Below are 21,772 nucleotides of genomic sequence, written 5' to 3'. Positions count from 1 at the left end.
TGCACAATCAGACTCCTATTTGGTCCACTAGAGTGCACCAAATCTCAGGACAATGTGGTTGGGTAAGCAGTTGAGTTGAAGGAAGAGGCACCTTAAACCCAAATTTGTAGGTCACTTAAGGATACTTATTGAATTTAGGATGGATCTTTTGATCCTGACACCTGAGGAGTGCTCATAGGGAAAGCTGTGCTGGGGAGGATACTGCAGCAACAGCAGCACTTCACTGTGTCAAAGGCAGAAGGTGATGTGAAGGTTGGCATCTCCTTCAGGTGGCCAAAGTGCTGCCCTCCCTTAAAAAAAATAAATCTTCAAAATCAACAAAATCTTAGACTGAAAGTGCAGAGAAAAAATTCAAACATTTGGAGTTTGTTTTTTTTAGCGGCTGTGAGGAACTCCTTTTTGAGTTGCAGGGCTTCTGTGCCAGGAAGAAAATAGATGATACTCTGCATTTCCTCAGGTATGGGTGTTGCTTTCCAGACAGATCATGAAGATTACAACTCTGTCCTAAGAGACACTTCAAAAATGTGCATAAAATATGTGACTTTGGCTGTAAATTAACAGAAGGAATATTACTTATTCTCGTTAAGTATCCCAGAGAGGCTTTTCAACTGTGGTGGAATTATACCTAAAAATACTGAAACCATCTCACAACTGAATGTGCAATTTTAAAGATTTTTTTTAAAGTATTTGAGATGAGTTTAGCAGGTCTTTTGCAGTTTTTGTGTTACTAATGATTGTTTATTTTTTATCTTTGCCCTAGATTTTATTTGGCATTTATCCAGATCAAGGTATGCCATGGCAGATGTTGGCTGTATCACCTCTGGAAAGCTTCTGTATCCTTCTTTCATTGAAAAAAAATCTGATCTGAAGTTTCATTGATAAAGTAGTTGAAAGGGTGTGTATTTTCTGTCTTATACCTTGGAAGGACTGGGTGTTCTCAGAGCCTTGCCTGCCTTTAGACTTGTTCTTTGACAGAGGCCCAAGTGCTCCCTCTCCAAGTTGTACTGAATGGCACCTGTCTGGGGTAAAGCAACTGCTCAGAGGAACAAGAAATAGAACAACCCCAAATAAAAATTATTCATCATAGGTGAATACAAATCTGAATGTGAAAAGTCTTTGGGGGATGAACATTCAGTTAATAAACAAACAAAAACTTTTGCAAATGAAAATGAAATGTAATTACATTTCTTCTTCCCACTATATTTCTAGTTTAATCAGTCTGGTCTGAAATCTACTTGACTCTTATTGCACTAGTGTTAAAAGAAGTTGCACCTATAGATACATTTCACAAGCTCCTGCAAGGTATCTTGTTTTGAAAAAATGCAGTAGGTTTTAATTTTTGAGATGCTTCTATATAACTGATCAGTTCCATAGCTTTGGGCAGAGAGAGTCCATTTTAAGTAGATTTAATTATTAGCATTCTCACTGACACTATTGTATCAATAATGACACTATATAATGCACTAATTAGTAGGGTAAATGGGGAAGAAAATGTTAGTGCTCTAGGGCAATTTATAATTAAAAATTGAGATTGCTTTTTGGAGGGAAGCAAATGGACTTTCAGTGGGACCAATGAAAACTTCAACTGTAAATTCCCATCAATATCCTGTTCACATCAGTGTTTTTGGTCCTCTTTGAAACTGTTGTTGAAAGCTCCTATGGTGTTATGGTGTTGAACAGCACCACAGCTGTCACAGCCCTATCTGCCAAATGAAGATGAATTGAAAGCGAGTCTTTAAGTTCAAGTTTTAGTCAACTGTCATAGCACAAATTGAGGCTTTCCTCTTTCTCCAGACTTGGGTTGGACCCAAAACTGTTCCATTGCACACATTAACTCTCCAAGCAAACATTCCCTTTGTTTCAGGGAGCTGCAGTTGGGACTGGGATTTTAGACAAACAGGTGTTCCTGTATTTCACATTTTACCTATCACATCAGGAGACTTTGGGACAAATAGCTGTCAGACAGCCAGAATATAGAATTTCCATTTCTTACTTGACAAACCCAAAGCTAAAGCTTTTTAGTTTGGGTAATATGTCTTGAAAACTGGATGTTTCATCTGCTGCCTGATGTTGCTGAGCTGGGGGAAAAGTGAGAGGCAAGCAATTCAGCAAAGCCATGCTTCTTTTTCAAGGTGAAGTGGTAATTCAAGCAGAAAAGTCAAGGAGAAAGATTGCATTTTTAAAAGAGTTTTGGAAAAGGCACCAGCAATCCTAAATGTCCTCTTACTGATGACGTCAGTCTCCATTTGCACAGCAGTAAGTTCGTGTGGTTGTCTTCCACTTTATTGCATAATGGAGAAAGTATTCCACTTCTTGGCTCGGCCTAGGTAACGTTAACCATTCAGCAGAGCTGAAGATGCAGTTTATGCTGGCTGACAGACTGCAGTACTCCCAATGGACACTACTTACTACTCTCTGAATGAGTATAAGAATTTAATGAGAGGTTTGCAGGTGTGCTGCAGTAGTCCTTGTCACAAACCTCTTACGGATTATCATATGAGACTTTGGGTGGAAAAGAAGTATCTTAGCTCATATGACGCCAAATTATGCAAATGAGCACACTTTACTTCTTGCTCCTGCTTCAAAAGCCGTTTAGAAGTATTGAATAGGTACTAATCACTATATATTTATTCTTTTATTTTTTGAACTCCTTTTCTTTTCTTTGAACTCCTGTTTCTTTCCAGAAATGCCCAAGCACATTGATGTGTTATGAATGTGTGCTCATGTATACAACATATCTCCATACACTAGAAAAGCAAAACAAAGTGTGAAATATTCCTAAAAAACAAACCAAGTGATTACTGTTGGACTTTGTGTCCTTTGTTATCCTGGTGTTACCTGGATATTTTTGTTTTTTCTGCCACGCCCATGAGATCTCAGGTTTGTTCAGACTTTCCTTCTCTGGTGCTGGGAGACGCCTTCATTAGCTGGTGTGCAGGTAACCTGCTTTTTAGATGGCATCTCTCTTTGTGTTACTATACCTTTATTTCTGGTTCGGTTTTACTCTAGCTGTTTTTCTTCCCATTACCTTCTTTTTTATTAGCCTATGTGTATCTCCCATTGCTTTGTCCATCCCCATGGGTACAAACCTGGTGTGTAACACTGAGGTGTGCTGGCTGCAGCTTCTGGAAACAACATCTTGCCTCCAGTGAATTAATAGAAGGTTTCTGTTATTTTGTATGTTGTTGGTTTGCTTGTTTTTTTTTCTAATACTGATTTCCCTATAGGCACCAGACATAAATTCAGTGATTTTAGTATAGTTTTTCAAAATATTGCTAATGTCTCTCTTTGAACATAAATGCTTGGGATTTATTGGTTTTTAAATTCCAACAGTCAATTCTATAATACCAGAAAGAAGTAAGTCTATACTGAAGCCTGACTAGAGGACCTTTTCTGCAGAAAGCAAGATTGAGTATCACTGTTGATGTAAAATGTGTGAAGTATTTTCAGAACTTTTGTTCAAAGGCTGTATGTTAAGAGGAGAACATCTTTAATTTTATCATCAAGATAATAGAAGAAGAGATATAGAGTTTGAATAAATTCCAGCATATCTTTGTTTAATTACATGTACCTATTCTAATACATGAGCATTCTTATCTTTTCTTCTCTTTGGCCATTTAGACCTTCAGGAACTGTCTCTTCATTAACTCAGTGATCCAAGACTGAATATGAAATATTCTTATTCTTCTCCACAACTTACCTATGTTTTCAGATTTGAATAATTTTCAGAAGTGCTAAATATACTTTGTGTTCATTCCTTTGTTTCTAGTAACTACTGCCCTGATCTAAGAAAATTTTGAACTTTTGTCCAGTGGTAGGGAATGGACAACTGGAGCAGAACTAGACATTAACTTTTTGACTTGAACCAGGCTTTATCAAATTAAAAAGTAATTGGGATTCATCATTTTTTTAAGGAATTATGGAATCAAACTGTGCTATTTCACTGTCATTTAAAGAAATATCTGTCTCCCTGATACAGTGCCTTCTTTCTTTCACTATATCTCATACGGTTATAGCTATTTCTACACTTCTCAATAGTAGAAATGTTTTTTTAAAAAATGATAAATCTTCAGCTCATTTCTGTGCAGTAGATCTCACACCTACCTTGCTGAAGTGTGAGTTTCCATCTTTACTCTGTCCCTGAAAACTACTTTGGTAACAAACTTTTCTTCCCACTCAATATTTGTACTTGCATCCATTCATGTTATAGGTGAGGGAAGGTGTGGGCAAAGCAATTTAATTTTCCTTTTTTGGACTGATTGTCAGAAATTACCTGGGGAGTGGACAGTGAATTCTTCCTCAGTCTTGCGTTTTTGTAAATATAGGATCTTGCATTTTTGTAGATATATTTTAAAGTCTTTCAGTCCTCATCTGTTTGATTTTTTTAGGTGTTTGATATCTCCCCAGCAAAAATTTTTGGAGCAAAGGATAACAGTTTGAAGATTAGATATTTTCATAGCGCCCAGTGTGAAGAGTTTCTTACTCACTTGCTCTTTATGTTCAAAATAAAACTCAATAAAAATACATAACCTAAAGTCACACCTGAATGGGTATCTTCTTACTCCAAATCAGACAAAACCAGAGAGATCTTGAAATTGACTAGATAGGAGCCATTTTCACGGATGTGCCTCCATCCTCTCCATAAGAGATTTTGTCACTTCCAGTCCAGGATTAAGGTCTCAAATTGAAAAAGTAGAAGACGCACCTCAATGGTAAAAATATGTTGAATTTTAAATCGTAGGCTAGATTTCTCTTTTCTTTGGATTCGGTGGAACTTTTTAGAACAATTCCACAAGTGAATGGGGAATCTCTAAGACAATCAAACTTAAGACCCCTTATTATCAAATTCCTTCCAAAGTTGTATGAGTTTGAATGATTTCTGCATGAATTTGTGTTATTGATGCAACTGTTAATCATGGAGCAAAGAAAGGTCACTAGAAAACTTGCAATTGTGCCATGGCCATTAGTGACATGGAAAACATTTCCCACTCCCTGAACAAGAGGTGTATATATAGAAAAAAGGACTGTGAGGCAAAGAATATAGTCATATTTTAGCAGAATTTTCAGCTTCCTTGAAGGTTCTTTTCCAAGGAGCATAAATTAATGTAATTAATTATGAAACCTCTCTAATCCCTTTAGTTTTTTTTCCCTTTGAATATTTCCTTATTTTGTTACTATAGTTCTCTACTGGCAGACTCTCCTCCATAATTTTTCCTTGCAGAAAGCATTTAAAAATTGTTTCTGGTTTTGATGTTGTTGGAAATGTACTAAGCATTTAGGCCTGCAGGCAATGTTCAAGCTGTTAACTAGATGGATGAAGACCAGGACCAAGTGCAGAGGGAGCCAAGAAGCAGAATCTCAAGGCACAATTGATAAAATGCTGTAGAAATTATTTTGTTACAGAACTTTTCAAACTGATGGAGCAGAGAGAAAGGATGTATCTATTGTAGACAATAATGGAACTGGATTACTGGCACTCAAAAAAGGGGGAAAATAAAAAGCTTACAGAGCATTCATCAGATGGGGAGCCCAAGAGGGACAAAGAAGTGTGCCATTCAACTTGTTCTATTCTGAAGGTATGATGTAGAAAAAACCTCATCAGCTACAAACTGAGGAAATTTAAAAAAAGAAAAGCACAAATACTAATGCAGAAATAACTACAGTTAGGGACAATATACAAAAACCGATGCTAAGACCCAGGGAAAAGGCCTTTTTTAAAATGGTAATATCCTAGAGAACTTAGCATAAGTGACCTGGTCATGAATCAGGATGAATTATGTATAGCTACCTCAGAAACTTGCTGAAAAATAATCCATAGACTAGAAAAATAGCATAGCGTATAATAATAACATAGCATAGAAGAATAATCCATAGAATCCATTCTCAAGGTACATTCTACAGTATACAGATTAGGATATACAAATTATGTTAAAGAAAGCATGAAGTCAGCCATCTGTTCACAAATACAACAGAGAATCTCTGTCAAACAGGGGTTTTGGCTGCCTCTGTACATATTGAAATAATTACGTGATGGAGGGTAAAGCAGGGACTCAATATTTTGAGGACTCACACAACTACTCCTGAGTTAGTCATCCTAGTGTCTCTTAATAGAGAGAACAGATGTTCCTCCTGAGCAATTATTCTCATCTTCATGTAGTGGTCCAATATGAAGCAATGAATTCCATCTTACAAGCACCCTCTCATCTTGTTTTTTAGGGAGGCAACCATCAGATGCAGATGTCCAAAGTACAGGAGCGTGAAGTGTGGTGAATGAACCAGTTTAAATGTTTAGCCACTGCAATGGGAATGGGAATTCCATCATATTATCTACATAAAGCAACACAAAAATAAAGTAATATGAGGTGACTCTCACATACTCCTCAAATCCTCTTCAGAAAACCAGGATCAGGAAACACAGCTCTTGGTTCAGCTGGGAGCAGCAGACATGCTCTGGTGCCAGATGTAAATACAGAACAGCCACAGTGGAATGCTTTGCAAAGCAAAAGCAAACCCAAATCCCTTGATGGGCTAATTCACAGCAATAATGTGATTTCAAGAATAGAACTATATCAAAATGAAGCAGTTTAGCTGAAGTGAAATAAAAAATATCCACTCTGGCTGTAAATCTCATCAGGGAGATTTTTTTGCTTTAAAGGGGCACACTGAAGAACACATTACAAAAAGAAAAAAGTTCAGGAGAGGAAAAGCATGATTAAATTGCAGAATAAAAGGGTTATATTATATTAGAAGTAAAAAGAGAGTTTTTCCAAAAGTTGTCCATATCTGAATGATTAAAATTTAGGGGAAGTCACATTCTGGCAATTTAAAGGAAATATAAAACCAAGGTAGGGCAGAACAAAAATATTCTGAAGAGCAGCTTGATTAAAAAAATCTCTTTTTTTTCACATAAGCATGTCTGAAGTTTTTTTCTGGTTTATTATGATTCCACCTTTCATAAAGGCTGTGATCTGCTGCAGTCTAACAATGGGATTATGACAGAGTCCCTAAATATTTTTTGGAAAAAGATAATTCTGATGGGATTTGAGAGCCTCAATGCAGACTGGTAAGTGATGTTCTGTTGCACTTGCAATAATCAAAGGAGAACCGTTCTTTATTTTTTTTCCCCTACAGCTCTTTATAATGATTTTATAAATGAACAGAATGGAATGGAAAAAGTATCCTTATCTGTAGAGAAAAAGAGGAAAGGAGCCACTCTTCTTTAAAATTAGGTTTAATTTTAGACATCCTTTCTAATAGCTCCTGAATGTGTCATCTAGGTAATTATAGAATTTTTTTTAAAAGTAATGCTTAAAAGGAAACTGCCATAATTATATGCATCTGAAGCTTTTCAAGACATAAGTGGCTACACTCCTAGTGAAAAACTGACTACCAAAAATAGTCCCAAACTGTAGGGTTAATGACTTCAGGTCAGCAGAACTTTTAGGAGATTTAATTAATGTCTCTACTTAAATGTATTGGTATAGTTCTTATTGAGACTCCTACTATATGTGAACTAGTGACACAGAAAAACTGTGATATCAAATCATATTTAAAACTTCCACTAACATAACTGTTGTAATTTCTGTTTATGTTTGCTAAGAGTTGTGTGCGTAACTTCTCCTGACTGGACTTGTCTCCTGATTTGTTACATGTGAGGTTAACTTCTTATCCTTTCCTGTGTGATTCCTTTAACCAAATAGATGTCTGGGAGCTTAATTTTATTAATAAATGACTTGTGGGTTTTACTGGTAGTGTTTGCTTGGCTTGCCTTGATAAGCAGGGTAATATTTATATTATTTTGAATGCACTGGCTGCTCACCTGGTACTAGATCTAGGTTTGGAGGTTTTTTTTGGGTTTTTTTTTGTTTCTGTGAGAGATTACTCTCTTCTAGATTTGGAAGGACCTCATAATCTCCCAAATCTTTCCCCATTAGACACTGACTTAACATGGATGATTTTTCTGAGGGTCAGTGGAAGCAGGACTGAGTGCAGCACTGCCCTGAGTCCTCTAAATACCCTGAGTTTTTCTTTTCCTGTCAAAGTCTCTGAGTTTATGGGCTACAAAGCATCTTTTGGGAAAATTATTTTGGTGGATATATGATCTGGTACATTTTACTCTCTCTTTTTAGTATGCTCAATAACATATTAGATGTTAAAATCATAACATATTTAAGCCTGGATTGTCTCGTGATTTCAATGGAATGTGTATGCGTAAAACAAAGGAGTTATTTTTTTTGTTTGTTTGCTTTTTTGTTTTGTTGGTGATGCCATAGCTTTTTATCTATCACAGACAGCAACAAAACAATTACAATATTGCTCTGTTATAGTAACAAACAAACTGTGAAGGGTTTAAAAGCTTGGGCTTTCCTTGTCCTCTCTCTTCCCTACCCACCAAGCCACAGCGATGCTTTTCTCAATCCTGCCAGAAGTGGACTATTACAACACTAGATTTAAAAAGCCCTAGAATTATTGGGACTAATGGAACCAGACTTCCAATGGATTTGTGGATCATGGCTGACTGATTTTTCAATTAAATTAGACTAGGAGTGAGTTTGACCACACCTCATGTGAGTTATCTCAAGAAAAAAGAAGTAGATGAGGGAGCTGAGAGTGATAGTCCATGAGTATTTCAGCTGAGAGAAGGCTGAAAATATCTTTTGTGTATTTGTAACATTGTGAGCAAAACTTTGACCAAAAAAGCAAATCATCAGGTAAAATCCTCTTCAGTTTCCACATTGTTTTCACTGGTACGCATTCTGTGATGTTTAAATTGCTGAGCTAATGGTGTCGCCTTTCATCTAGTACAAGTACTTAAAGAGCCTTCTCTGTCTCTCTGTGTATTTCTATGTGCTATTTTGACATTTTGATATGTCAGGTGAAAGCACTGGTAATCCCCAAAAGTCACTAGGGAAGATATAAAAATTGTCCTGAACCTGTAACTCTTGTTTTATTAGGGAACTTGGTCAAAACGGTACTACTTGGTGAGCAAATAGACATCTGTTTTCTTATTTTCAAAATTCCTGAGGCATTTTAGCTGAAGAACGTATTTTTTTCAATATACCTTGACTAAATTTTTTTTTTCTGGAATTTGTGCAGCCTATTTTTACTGGAAATATACACCTTAACAACTTTATTAACAGCTATGAATCTGACTGACTTTCGTGATTCTGCTCTGTTGAAGTTAGACATAGGAGGCCCATTTGGGGCACAAGTAGTCGATGAGCAAACAGAGGAATACATCGTAGTACAAATCAGCCAGAATGAAGACACAGGATCAAGGAGGAGGCGCCAGCAGCAGGTGATGGTGTTTAAATTCTCTTTAATTTTTTTCTGAGATGTGTTTTATCACTCATTTCCATCACCACTGTATGGATTAAGTGGTCATGCTTTTTCTTGCTGCAAGATGTTTCAAATTCAGCATTAGAAAACTTACTGTAATTAAAGTTGCGTTTTCTTTTGCCTTTCTAAGGCTTCTCTGGGCTTCCTGCATTAAAATTTGTTCTCTATTCATTGCAAAGTGTGTTTTGGTATCCTTCCTCTGCAGGACATCCTGGAGGTGTCTCTCGCTTCATTGATTGAGTGAAGGTATGAGGATGAGTTAGTTTGATTAAACCTGAGCACTCGTAACAAACCTAAACAGGGGGAATTAATTTAGGCTGATTTTATACCTGATCCACAAAAATGGACAGAAGAAAAAGAGAATAAGAAAAAGAGAAATAAAACCCTCTACTGGCTTCTGCTAATATTGCTAAATATGACACTCTTGCAGGTGGTATACAACTGGTCTCTACCCTTAAGTTCAAGAAGAAATCAGCAGATCATCACAACTAGAACCTTTCAGATACCAAACAGGTTGGCAAAGAGACTGAAAAATGCTGCATTTAAGGAGTAGTTGCCATAGACTTGAGTAAAATATCATTTTAAAAATAATTAACACTGCATGTTTCAGAAGGGCAGGAAAGGATGACTTCTTGTTGCTCTTTTAAAGTATTTACAAGACTGGTTTGTACTTGAGTTAATTGCTAAACAATACTTTTTAGAGGGATAGAATTTGTTAGAAAATGAAGAGTTGCTTGCTTTTGTAAAGATATAGCAAGTATGTGGATAAGTACTCAATATAAAATTAATGCACAAATAAAATAAAAGATATTTTATTCCAGGAATAAACAAAACTTTTCTTTCACCAGAGGCACCATATTCATAAACATTCAAGCTTTCCTGCAGGAGTCTGGAAGTGTTCCTCTTTCCATGAAGCATCAGTACCTTCATGCAAATATAGAGGCACAAGTAACAGTTGCATCCATCATCTTAGTAGGTGTCTACGTGCTGATCATATTGGAAGTAAGCCAATTTTGTACTTTGATTTTATTTTTTTCCCTAAGTTGTAAGTGGACCATAAGAAAAGTTTCCAGTCTTGGAGTTTGATATAATTTTACAATGTGTATGTAACTTCTTCATGCACCATCAGTGTTGCTAATGACATGAATAAGATACATGTGGGGAAATTGCTCTGCATTGTAAGTGATTTTGCCAAGTTCTTTTAATGTTACAGTGATCCTGTATATTTTTCTATTAGACTCTGTAAGTTTTTTAATATTTCAAAAGAATTATAGTTTTGTTGTGAGAATAAAAATAGGTCAGAATTGTGAAAGGTATAGAAAATTTGCTTTTAAGTTAACTATTTTTTAAGATAAGTTAAAAGAAAAAACACCATTTTGTTATTTACCTTCTCTAAGGTACCTCAAACTATGAACTTAGCGTACTTTTAACAGGTTAAAATTAACATATATTTTAAGAAGTGACTTTTAGGCATTCTTTAACTTTATTATTTGAAGAGGAAATGGACCCTGAATTAATATTAAGTCAAGGGATAGGGAACTTTTAACATATATTGCAACAACATTACAAAACCTTGAGGTATGAAATTGAATAAAAATGCATTGCATTACCCTAAGAATGGAAAACATATCATAAATAGCACTGAATTCTTTGAACTGAAAACACTGTTATCTTAAAATGATTGCAGATGGGAAGGAACACTTAAAAAAAATATTTTTAATTCATATGAGCATCCATATTGTCAGTTCTCTGAGTTAAATCACACCTAATTTACATTAGTATGAAATAAAGAAATGAATGAAATTAAGTCTACAAGGTGCTCCACCATGTATATGTCCAGCATGCTCATTTTGCTTCCACATCCATTGCATATTTTGAGCTTTTTACCCCGTTCCCCATAAAATGGTAAGGTTGTAGAACTTCACCTAATGAAATACCAATAATGGATGCACACAACACAGCAGATGCTTTAAAGTTGTATTGTTCAGCAATGATTATTTCTTTCTAAACCTAAAAATGCCTCTGTGTACATTATAAATGAACAAAGAGATGTTACATTAAATGCAGAAGGGGATTGGATTAGATTTTTCTATAAATACGTGTAGGCATGCAGCACAGCACCAAAATGGTCTTAATACTTTTAAAGCAACTTCTTTTTTTTTAAAAAAAAAACTGAGCCGAACAAAAATCTCCACCCCTAAGCCTCCAACCACAACTATGCATCCTTTTAGCAGTTGCAAAAACGTCAAGTTTTAAGTGCATGTAAAGGATGGGGGGGAATTGTGTTAGTGTCCTGAAAACCTGCTTTGGAAAAAATCAGTGTGGAAAAGGAAATAAAGGCTTGAAACTGAAAAGCAGAGCCAGGGAAAGCATCAATTTTCCTGTTATTTGAAAGAAAAACCTTAAATCAGCTCATTAAATTATTGTTTCTGTGAAAATATCAAGGAAAGATTTGTTTTTGTTGGCAGAAAAAGTACTTCTGCAAATTCAAAGGTAGAAATAGATACTAATAATTAAACTTTTTTGAAATTTAGAGTGTGGAAAGCCACATGCTGCATCGTGGTATTAGCCATTTTTTCCATAGCATCTATAGGAATGACAACAAAAGCAAATTCTAAACTCTTAGTTTCTACATTCTATGGTTCCCTCATGGATTTCTTGCAAGAAATGGATGTTAATATTTTTAGAATATGTAAGAGTGGCTTTCATAGTATTCAGTATTTGTAACTTCAGCGCTCAAAGTACTGCTTTCTCAACACGTTGCATGCTCTATTCCTTTAGCTGATATCACTGTTGGAGAAATCAATGTTACTGCAGGAGCTATCTCTCATAGATTTTAATTTTTGGTGTTGCTGCTCCCCATCTTTTATCAGTCTTTATTAGTTTCCTGTATTTTCTTAATTATTGCTCACAATGCAGCTTCAAATGTGGACACTGTGGGCACCCAAACCAGTTTTAGAGTTGTATTTTCAGATATTTTCTTTAAAAATGAAGAAAAAGGAAGCATTTTGTCTGTTACAAATCACAAGAGCCTCTTTTTCCTCCTGCACAGCCCTTTTTTCCCCAGCATGAATCACAGATCTTGCCCACAGCCTCCTCATCCCCACTGTCCTCATCTTTTAATCCTTTCTTGCCCTTGTCCTCTTGTTCTTTGCTACCTTAGTCACCAGGGGCTGTGCAAAACAGGCTGCAAGAGCTTCTGCTTCCTACACATACAGAGTGATGGGGGAGAAGATTGTCATGTAAGAGGTTCCATTTGGACTCTGAAGTGCATTTACTGTAAAAAATTGTCTTCTCCAAACTTTTACCACTTTAAACACGCAGGGTAAAATTTACTTTGGTGCAGTTGTTTGCCTCCATGTTAACACCAAATGTCTAAATTAACACCCCTCTCTGTCAGTGGAGGTCTCAGAATGTGCTATTCTTCAGAAAACAAGCTGTTGAACTTCATCTCTTCAAGCATTTATTTTCAGTGTTACTTCTTTTGAAACTGATTCCACGTTATGTATTCATAAAATACAAATGTGTTTCTGATAAAAGAAGATGTCTCTTTAATTTCCAATGATTTCTAGTTTCAGGCTTACCACAAATATGAATATTTTCTTACTTCACAGTTCTACTACTCTACCTCTTGAAATTTTTGTTTATTGCTCTTAGCTCTCTTTACTTGGTCATGCCTTAGTTTTCTGTTTGAAGTTTGTAGGCTATTTTATTTTCTTTTTCTTCTTTATGCAATCATCTGTTCTTTCATTAGATATTAATTCTCTTGAAAATTATTTTCTTCAAATATCAATCTGTTCCCTCTTAGCATTTCAGCCTCCTATTCTCTCCCCTTCTCCCAAAGGAGAAAAACATTCATCTTCTTGTGGTGCTTTAGCATTGATCTAATCTATACTATTTTATAGACTTGTTGAAAACCACAAAATATTTAGTTTTGTTCTTGAAAGCATAAACTGCACAGGAAATTAAAAAAAGTGCATGTTAAAAAAAGAAAGAAAGTGTGCCAAGTTTACTTTGGTTGATCTCAGCCCTGCTGTCTGACCCTTCATCATCACTGTGGAAACATAGGTAAGGTCAGTTACAAGTATGTTTTCACATTGGTCTACAGGGATATCTGGTGTAAAATGTGGATGTACAGAGTTTTACGCTGATGTTGCTGTATTAAATCAGTTTACAATGTATTTTCAGACAGGCTTTTTCTATTTTTCATCCTCAAAATGTGTATACTCTCTTAACTGAAAAGTTGAAATGAAAAAAAAAAAAGCTGGAACTTTTAATTTTTATAAACCCCTGCTCTGAGCACCTTTTTTTTTTCAGCTGAGTGTATTTGATCCTTTACCTTCTTTGATTTCCATAATTTCTTCCAGAAAAGCATTTTCCTATGTAACTAAAGTGATTTTTTGTAGCCCATTAACTGAATGATGTATCATTTCTAGTCATCAAGAACGGTCAAGGAAAAGTAGTACAGATAAAATCTCATTGTTAGCTATCAGTTAGACAGATTGGTTAGATATAAGATAAATGCAGTTAGACAACTTTGCTTTCTCACCTTGTCTCTGTTTCTGTCTACATGAAATGAAATAACACACTGGTTATGTTAAAGAGAAATCTATCTTCCCATCTCTATCTTAAAATATCTGTTAAAATATTAAAGTTTTGCTGGTATTCAGAAAGGTTTTTTGAATTGATAAAGCTCTTATTTGTAATTATTAACTGCATATTTGTAGCTATGTTGAAGCTGCATTAATTAGAAATATGTAAGGATGAATGCTAGACATCAGTTAATAAAGGATTGAACTCATTAATTGAAATGAATTAATGGGTGCCCTTGTCCAACAATTTTCCTTAGTAATATATTTGTTTTGTGTTGTGTGTTAAAATGCAGTGTTAGCTGTTTATGATACTTGAATGAGCAGAAGCAAATGTGAAAGTAATTGCCTTTTAAAAGCTATTTTGTAAAACATTACATCCAGTCAGAAGAAAAGGCAAAGTAACATTTATTATATTAAATTAATTTTAAAAATCAAAGAAAAAATAAGCGATACCAATAGCAGAAGATACCAATAACATCAAATAGCAGAAAAGTGATACAAGCAAGTATCAGAAATTCTGTGAGAGCCTTCATAGGACTTATCACAAGTGATATTATTTACCTTCATATCCTGTCTTGTGATTAGCACTAAGAAAGACTTTGCCTGGATCTTTTAAATGGCATTTTAATGATCTGACATCTTGAATGACATTTACGTGTCTGTATTTCTTCTTAAAACACAAATACTTGAAAGTGCAAGATCTGGCCTTAAAAGCTCTAGTTTCTGACTAACATGAAGTATGGACTTATAATCACAATTTTCATTACTTTAATGGAAATGGATTGTGTCGGTTTCTCTCCATATTACTCTTCTATTATTAACTAACTTAAATTATGAATAAACATCCCTTAAGTCTTATTTCTTTAACTCATATCAGAGTGATTTTTAATAGCATCTAACCAGCAGAAATTAGCTCCAGAGAACAAAACATTTATGGGGTTTTAGTCTGACCATTTTTCTGCCATTTTAGGCCGGTTTAACCAGCATTTCCTGGCATTTTTACAACTGGAACAAGGTATTATTACTGCAGGCTACACTCGTACAGTCCAGATTTTGTATCAAAAATTATGTTTCAGAGAAGGAATAGGAAAAGAGAAGAAATGGTCATTGGCTATTATGAAGCATAACATTAAGTGATAAAAAGGGAGATTAATCTTAAGGGAGTTTTTTTCTGATAAGGAAAGTAACAGAAAATGTGACTGATCACAGAAGTGATCACCTTAGTCAGCATGGCTTCTCACTTCCCATCCATTCTTGTATTGATCTGTCTTTAGACATAGACTGAGAAGAACGTGGATTAGAATGTTCCCACCTGCACATATATCCTCCCAAAAGATTGGTAGCAAAGGAACAGAAGAAAATCCATAGCAGTTATTGGAAAAGACCATGTAAAAAAGGAAATAGTAGCTGGTACACTCCATGGCCTTTGTTGGAGAGAATATATTCCTGCTACTATGGATTTCATTTGTTTTGGGATGAAAAAAAATTGTGAAGAGGAATTAAAAGAGTGCTATAGGATTTGCCAGAAAATTAGGGACAAATTATCAGAACAAACCTACTCTCCTTAATAAGAGTCCAAGCCATAACTGCCCGGGCAAGAATAAAAGTTTCTCCTTATCTGCCCTACTGTCTGGGGGTGGGAGTAAAAGAAGCCAGAAGTTTTAAATACTGGGACTCTGAGGGTTGTATGGAACCTAAATCAGGGTAATGAAACCTAAACATAAAATCCAGTAGTAAAATCCAGTCTAACCTCATCTGTCCTGGGCAACAAGCGGTTTTTGGATCTTGTTTGGAGTCTCCATAACTCTAAAGCACCTTTACTATTCAAAAATCTACTTCCCCCCGTACCTCCCCAGCTGAAAATGTGCACTATAATGAGGACACTCTTGCCATCCCACGAGTACTGGTTTTAAGACATGAACTGAGGGTGTGCAGTAAAACTTGCTGAGGTAGATGCTGGATGACTGAACAGGGAGATCCAGACACAGGACAGATCTATCTGCCCTGTGTCCCAGACAGAAATATTCAACAAGTGGTACCCTAGATATTCTTCCAGAAAGAACAGCTACCAATTAGGTAGTCCAGACAATCCACCTTTAGTGTCATTCCATAATGCCTTTCCCTAATTTAGAGGAGGCTGTGACCTCTGTGTATTTTGATCTCAGTGCATTTTGAGAAGCTCAAAATTACTTTCAATCTGCTGTGCAGGGCATTGCAAGTTGTTCCTTATGAGGATTTTATCAATACCCTCGAGGTGCCAGGATTTCTGCTGCTTGTGTAGAGCCACTGCCAACAATGAGGAGGCTCTGAAAGGACAGAGACAGCACCAGGAAGATAAACTACTCGTTTTTACCTGCCCTAAGTACAGCAAAGGAAAGGAAGCTTTAAAGGAAGCAAAATTCTGTAAGATGAGGAAGAGATGGGTATCAATTTAAACAAAAATGCAATATAATAGCAAACAAAATCCTCAGCTGGATCACAGCTTGATAAGATATAATAACAATTTTGTATTATTAATCCAATACGAATATTGATTTTACACTGACTATTGCCTGCCTAATTGTTAGATCTGTTTTGGTAGAAGGCTGGCTGTGCTCTGAATATGTGTGTTTTAAAGAAAAATGCCTTCTTTTGGGCACTATGGTACTTCAGCAGCATGGAAACTGTCTTTATTAAGAATGAAATAAGAAAAAAATTGCCACTGGATGGTGCTGCTCACTATTCTAAGGACTAGATGGGATTGTCTGCTTCAAAAAGTGTTGTCAGACTCTTTTTTCGCAGAATGCTATTTTTAAAAATAATACAAGCCATATTTTCAACACTAAGTGCAAAAACTAATTTCCAAATGGCCATTTGCTATTTTCTGTGCTTTTTAAACCTAATTTTGAACTGTATTTTGTTCCATTTGTGAAAGGCTAGCAAATACAAATATTTTGCCCTGCCTTGTATGCTATGCATTTTGTGGATTGGTGTGTTTCCTTTCTGTTTGAGAGAGAGACTAGAACATTGAATTAACTTAATTGAAAGCTGCCATTCAGCTTCTACCCTGCCTAAGGCAACCAGAGGGGTAAAGAGCCATGAAGTCTTAAAATTTTAACAAGTTGTTAGAACACAGTTACACTTCTAATGCACAAAAACAGGGATGGGAACCACTCAGTTCTTTCTGGGGCCTCAGATGGTGTCTTACTTTGGCAAGGGTAAGGGCAAAAGTGAAAGAAAAAGCTGAAAGTGTAGGAGGAAGGCTTGATGAGAGATGTGATGACAAGATTTAAAGAGGAAAAGTATTCAGAGAAGAAAAGTGGAATGAAAAAAGACGGGAGATGTCAGGGATGAAAGACTCTCCAGAGGAACTGCTAGCTAGAGCAGAAAGTTCTCTCTAAAGGTAATGCAAGTACTGCAGCTTCCTCAACTGTATTTCATAGTGCATGGCTGTATTTCTGTATGGTTGTATTAATCTACTATTTTAAGAAGACTGACAAAGATTCAGACAGGGAAAGTAAAATTTCATTATCTGGTCTATGTTATTTGTTTACTAGAAATTCCCAGTCTTATCAGTCTCAAGAATGCTGAAATAACTGGGAAAATACAAATGGTGGCATCTTTTTCAGTTTCAGAAAATGTTCTGAGTCTGCAAATGTAATTGAGGGCCTCTCAGTCCACACAAATGCCTTTAGGACACAAGAATGAGGGTGTACATTGAGAATGATATAAAAGTACCTGGAGTGGATGGAGTCAGCAAAGCCTGCTGTGGTAGGTGCTGGAGAACTGGATTAACCCTTGCAAGACTGAATGCTTGTTCCTAGACCAGCCTGTTGGCAAATGGCTTGGATCATGTCGGCCCAGAAAAGCAGTTTGGTTTATTTTCTTCTAGGTTCTTTACTGGCTCATGATCAGATCTCTTTACTTAAGTCATACAGAACATGTTTTACATAGCTAAAATATTACAGGAAGGAGTGCCTTGGCACACAAAAATTATTACCATCCTCTCTTTCTGCAGGGCTCACCTTTCTCTTAATGTGACCAGACTCAAGGCCCTGATTTACAGAACATGAGTCTGTTCATTTCTCTATGTGTCTGTCCACTTCTATAACAAAACAAAATCCTGAAATTCATGCCAAGTGCAGATTTGCTTTTAAAATTTGATTCTGAGGGGCTATCAAGCTATCAGATGTTACTGGTACTACCTTCTGGAATTTTCTGGAGATATATAAAACTGATTTTCTTAGCATCAGAAACATACCAACACATAAAGTCAGGAAAACACCCATTTATGACTATGATGATATGAATGTAGTGGTAGACTTCTCTCTTTTGTATGATTCTGATAGAAATATTAGCTAGGCATGATATACCTTTTTATCCCTCTTTACCTTAATATTCTCAGATGAGAGGTTATTTCAAAACAAGACTTAACTTAGCAGTCATTTCAACCCTTATCACATAGGATTAAAACCTCTTGTGAGTCCTCTGTCTATCATCTGTACAAATGATACTTCCCTCCTTTCTTCCTTGTTCTATGTTCTTTCCTCCAGTTTTGCTTTTTCCTCAAGTTTCCAAGGCATGAAAATTCAATAGTTTATTTCATCTCATGCATCAAGGATATGTTGGTCTTTGCATCATTCAAGGGCTGCTTTGAACCAATAAATCCAATGTTCCATATCACTGTGAAGCTTTAGTCATTCAGTTTTCTCTACAAACAGCAAGCAGTGATATAGCTGAGGAAGAAAACTCATAGACTCTAAAAAGATTGTAAATTATGCACATTGTTCATTCATAGCCTTTGACAGAGATGGAGTAAGGAATATCTCTGCAGAATCTAGAATCAACCTATAGATTGTTGATATAAAAGAGGGGAATTAATTAATCTGGTAATTTATTAACAGAAAATAATTTGATTTCTTAAGCCTCTTTATCTCTCCCCCTGAGTCTCTCTCTGCATTGTTTTATGTATAGAAAGAATTGATGTCAGCTTAATACAGTTACTTAATCACAGGATTTCAGGGCTGCCTATCCTAGACAAGAGTCATAAAATATCCTTACCTTGTATTTCTTAGCTTGCTCTAGTTAATGTGCTGTTGTGGTTTAACCCCAGCCAGCAGCCAAGCCCTAGGAGGACACTTGTTCATTCCTTCACCAGAGGGATCAGAGAGAAAATCAAAAGGACAGAAGCTAGAAAATTCATGGATTGAGATAAAGACAGTTTAATATAAAAGCTGCACATGCGAGCAAAGAAAAACAAGGAATTACTTCACTTTCCTTGTGCAGGCAGGTGTTCACTCATCTCCAGGACAGCAAGGCTCCATCATACAGAACAGTGACTTGGGAAGGCAAGAATCATCACTCCAAACATCCCCCTCTTCCTCCTTCTTCTCCTCACTTTATATATGGATTATGATGTCATATAGTCTGGAGTATCCCTTTGGTCTGCTGGGGTCAGCTGTCCTGGCTCATGCTCTCCCATGCGTCCGTAGTCTGTTCATCAGCATGGCAGTAGGGAAAGCAGAAAAGGCTTTGGCTCTGTGTAAGCCCTGCTCAGCAATAACAAAAATATCTCTCCATTATCTACCTTATGTACAACACAAATCCAAAACACAGCCCTCTACCAGGTCCTGTGAAGAAAATTAGCTCTGCCCCAGCAAAAACCAGCGCACATATCATAGGGTTAAAAGTGAACTAATACTGGCATTTTCTTGGACACCATATAGTATTACTTTTAATCACTTTCTTCTTAAGATAATCATCATGTATAGTTTTTATATTGTGTAGCATTGTATTAGAAAGTGACAAACTGTTGCCTTTCATGACTTCCCCTAAGACAGGATTGTTTATCCCAGGACTTCCTCCACTGACATTAAATCAGAACAAGTAATCTGGCACACTGTCTGAGTGGAAATAGGTATTATAGCAGAATGTCATAGATGGGTGTTTTCTTTCCTTGGGATTGTGTAGATGTTCAGAAATTACAAAATTTGCCACAGAATCTAGTGTTTCCATTTAAAAAGTCATTTAAGGTTGGGTATTTTTCTTTAAAAAGAGCTTATTGAATATAAATGAATATATATGATGTATTATTTTCAGAGTTACAGGCATAAATATTTATTTTGCAAAGAATGAATAAAAATGCACATTAGCACTTAGATATGCTAATGTTTTTAAATCCACAGATTTCTGCAGTCAGTGCTCTTAACTGGTCTTGGTCACATATTTCATTCAAATGGCAGTACTATAATATTGATTCATCATGGATTTCTTGTAAAAATGAGTAAAATTTTGATCCAGGACTTGCTCCCAAGCAAGACATACTTATTTACAGTGATACAGTTTTGACATATTTTGACTTATAAAAATGAGATTCATGGTTAGATTTTCTAAATATTTAACCTAGTGTGAAGCCTTATTTTGTGATTCATGCCTGCATGTATAGAATACATATAGATAGTGTCCTAATCTTCAGATGAAGATATAAATAGCTGCTCTTGCTGTGATTTTTGTGATGCTTGGAGTCACTTTGGGATTCTTGATGCACATCATCTTTCACCAGTGTACCCTACATGCTTGCCTTAAGAGCTGCTCTAGCCCATCTCTGCACACTGCACCAGCAATGTCATACTTTCTAAGCTGTGTGAAGCAGCTCCCTTTCGCCTCAATAAAATCCCTACAGAGTTTGCTTACTGCTGCTTAACTAGGTAAGTCTGAGGCAATTAACTTTCTGCTATCATTAATTTTGCACAAGCTGTTGACACACATCCCCTGTGAGGGGTTCCCATGTGCTGGACACAGTGCCCCATGGCTGAAGGAGCTGCAGAACTACTACTGCAGAGCTTGTGTAGGGACCAAACTGGGGGAGGAGGGTGAGGAGCTAAAACATCAGCTGCCATTACCAGCTGAAAGGAAGGTATGTTGCTATGCTTTCATTAACTGGTACTGGTCAGTCTCTTTACTAGAGGGGAGCTTGTGAAAAATCAAATAAATATGTCTGGCATCACCGACTTTCTTTTTCTTCTTCTCTTAACTCCTTTGTATATGACTATATCCTATATTTTTAGTCTTTTGCTTTATTGCGTCCAAATTGTACAATTTGCCAGAAGTAAGGCAAATTTCCATGAATTAAGAATTTGGTGCTATTCAGCTTTGAAGTGAATCTACAGCAAAACAGTGCTCAAAGGATCAGTGCTTTTTGACCTTTGTTTTCTATCATAAGCCCAAATTTTTAGTCATGTTACTTGACAGTTAGGAAAAATTACCTAAATTTTAAAGCTAAATTACCATTGTTGATGCTAGTGTTAGACTTCTGCATTAATTTTCTGAAGTGTAGGGCTTTTTGATCCACTTATTTCGATCCACTTAAGAATGAATCAAGTATGTGTACACATGAAAGACTGAAGTTTCACCTGTCTCCTGCTAAAACAACTGGAATAGTCCAAGATAAAGCAGACCACCAAAATTTGTAAAATATATGACAGCAGATTATAACATAGCTCCATCAAGGGATGTGACTGAGAAGCACATTTCCAGAGGCTTTCAGGCTAGTACTCTCTTATTTTCTTTAGGAAAAAAACTGGAAAAAACCTCTTCCACTGCTGAGGATGTCATCTTTTAACCCAATAAATCCTTATTAAAACATAACAAGGAATAGATACAAAACATAAAGTCAGGAAAAAAGGTATCCTAGGGTAAACTTTATTCTCTCCCTCTTTGTCCTCTCAGAATAAAGAAATAAACTAGAGACTTTATATAAAGTCTAAGAGAGATTTGGCTGTTGATTTTATAAGGAAGGTCTCAGCTATTCTGGAGGTAGGTGAAAAATACATAAAACTCATATGTGGATGTAGGCTTTGTAA

The 21,772-nt window shown here is 36.1% G+C and overlaps 1 protein-coding gene across 1 annotated transcript in view; it reads left to right on the top strand.

The window, feature by feature from the left end:
• The window catches only part of OCA2 (OCA2 melanosomal transmembrane protein), a gene marked incomplete at its 5' end in the record, with an annotated part of 159,107 nt that overhangs the window by 23,982 nt on the left and 113,353 nt on the right, over window positions 1-21,772 (top strand). The window contains 4 exons of the mRNA XM_083855828.1: window positions 761-833; window positions 9,141-9,298; window positions 9,770-9,852; window positions 10,188-10,341. Coding sequence (XP_083711954.1) covers window positions 761-833; window positions 9,141-9,298; window positions 9,770-9,852; window positions 10,188-10,341 — 468 coding nt within the window. The remainder of the gene's footprint in view (window positions 1-760; window positions 834-9,140; window positions 9,299-9,769; window positions 9,853-10,187; window positions 10,342-21,772) is intronic.

This window comes from Zosterops lateralis (genome assembly GCF_965231275.1).
Source record: "Zosterops lateralis genome assembly, chromosome: 2".
In the NCBI taxonomy this organism is placed as follows: domain Eukaryota; kingdom Metazoa; phylum Chordata; class Aves; order Passeriformes; family Zosteropidae; genus Zosterops; species Zosterops lateralis.
Note: the sequence above shows the minus strand (reverse complement) of the source record. Positions and strands in the feature narration are given on the sequence as shown.